Below are 2,241 nucleotides of genomic sequence, written 5' to 3' on the forward strand. Positions count from 1 at the left end.
AGTCGCCAAGATTTAGCACAAACTCCACATCTGGCAGCGGTGTCTGTTGTGCACATCACGCAAGGATGACTTGACTTGACTTGACTTGACTCCATAAATCAGGCACAATCATTCATGGTGAAGCACGTTCGTGGGCGCAAGTCGCAGTGAGATGTGGTGTGACTGACCTTTGATGCCAGTGACAGCAGCATGTCGTCCATCATGCTTTTGAAACCTTGCATGGGGCCATGTCCTTGCCCAAAGATGCGCCCGTTTCGAATGACGTAGTGCACATAACAAGACTCGTTGCGATCAAGCATCTTCATCCTAACCAGCAACAAGAAGCAAGTTTGAAGCCAGAGGCATAATGATTGGCGTTAGGATCACCAAATCGTACATTATCATGCAGCGCACAGACACACACACTCGCACAGACAGACAAACACACGCACACGCACACACAGAAACGCAATCAATGTCAGCACAAGCATGTTAATGTGCGCACGTTTCATCGATGAGCTCTTTGGAGATACCGCCAGCAAACGGCGCAAGATCAGCTTCAATCTGGTTGGCGGGATCCGACACATCACAGCCGTAGTTGTACTCAAAGTCATCCATGCTTGCATGCGGGCAATCGCAGGCCTACGTGGCAGGGCGTGTACATGTTTATGTGCGTGATCATGTGTGTGTGTGTGTGTGTGTTGTCAGCGGGAAGCGAGGACCAGTGGGTGTTTGTGTGGGTTGCGTGCCTGGAAATGAGTATGCGATGCGTACACACATGCACATACTTTCACACACGTGCCCACAAATGTATGCACTTTCATAGACACACACACACACACAGACACACACACAAACGTCCGCACTTTCACAAACACATGCACACACGCACACACTCCTTACTTCCATCGTCGTGCCAGACAAGGTGTACGGGCTGTCTGCCACAGGGTGACCCCGGTAAGAAACCTGTGACCAGAGAGAGCAAGTGGCATGATGTGTACGTTTTATGAGTCTTCGAGTGTGGTGTGGGTGTGCTTTACATAAATGACATTGGAGGGGCAAAGCTCAAACTGTCCATTCACTGTGCAAGGTGGCTTGTGCATGTCTTGCTTTGAGGTTGATTGCAAGCACCTTGATGATCAGCTTGTCTGGAATCTCGTTGAAGAAGAACAGGCACATGAACGAGCCATCGCCAAGATCAAACCACTGGCTCTTCAGCAAGGACCGTTTCCCACCGGGTCGAACAAAGATGACCTCGGCTGAAAACCCTGGTCCGGGGCTTGTCGTGAACTCTTGACCATTTTCATCCACTGCAGTCACATAGAAGACCCTGGTGAATAAGTGTGTGCAGTGTCCGTGAGCACCAACCATGCTTACGACAACAACGACAACAGAACACTGCAGCAGTTGCGTGCACAAACAACCTTATATAACACTGCCGTCATCCATCATGTTAGTCACAAACACTCCTGACAACACAGGTACACACACACACACACAATTACAAACTCCCCCCACCTGCAAAGTGGGGAAGGGTGTACATCGGGGGTGAGGTTAAGCGAGATGACCAATGTATACCAGACGGTTGTCATTGCAAGCCTTGCTTAAAACAAGCCAGCGCTGCTGGACGAAAAAGGGCACGCGGGAGAAAATCGACTGGCACACGCGCAGGCTGAGAAAGCAGAAAAAACTACACGGCTGGAACTGGACTCAATCGAGTATGTAGTCGTTGAAGAAAGGCCTGAAATAGACAGGTTGGACGATCCAACATACAACCAAGAGGAGGAGGGCAGCCGTCGCGGCCGGTGGTAGCTGGCGACAACATGCTCGTGTAGACCGGACTGTGGACAGGTGACGTCGTGGCGCGCGAATGCATTCTCATCATGACTTGCGTGAGAACGTGATGCATGCGTGACGAAGGTGTAGTATTGGGGGATGGCAATGTTGAGTAGACTGGATGCCCTGTCGTATGACGACGGTTAGACGAAGTTCACGAGCCCGTTCAGTGACTGCAGTGATGCAATAGCTTGAAGTCCAGAACGCATGGCGCAGGCAAGTCAGCTGCTAAGCTAGCCGCGAGATGACGTACCTGATAAAATGAAATAGTGAGCGGTAGAATTGTCTGCGCTGGGCGTCTTTTACTGCCCGTACGACTAATGGTAGAGACAATAGGTCTCGGAGCCGAACTGTGCACAGTCAAAGTGGCACGAATAGGTACGTTCGGATGCCTAGCCGGAATCAAGATAGGGAGCTTGCAAGTGG

The 2,241-nt window shown here is 50.8% G+C and overlaps 1 protein-coding gene across 1 annotated transcript in view; it reads right to left on the minus strand.

The window, feature by feature from the left end:
- Positions 1 to 1,350, minus strand: part of PTSG_08166 (uncharacterized protein) — a gene marked incomplete at its 5' end in the record, with an annotated part of 4,272 nt that extends 2,922 nt beyond the window's left edge. The window contains 5 exons of the mRNA XM_004991133.1: positions 1 to 43; positions 168 to 306; positions 485 to 621; positions 883 to 945; positions 1,111 to 1,350. The exon at positions 1 to 43 is cut by the window's left edge and continues 38 nt beyond it. Of these exons, the coding sequence (XP_004991190.1) occupies positions 1 to 43; positions 168 to 306; positions 485 to 621; positions 883 to 945; positions 1,111 to 1,350 (622 nt within the window). The remainder of the gene's footprint in view (positions 44 to 167; positions 307 to 484; positions 622 to 882; positions 946 to 1,110) is intronic.
- Positions 1,351 to 2,241: the final 891 nt, after the last annotated feature.

Source organism: Salpingoeca rosetta (assembly GCF_000188695.1).
Source record: "Salpingoeca rosetta unplaced genomic scaffold supercont1.21, whole genome shotgun sequence".
NCBI classification, from domain to species: Eukaryota; class Choanoflagellata; order Craspedida; family Salpingoecidae; genus Salpingoeca; species Salpingoeca rosetta.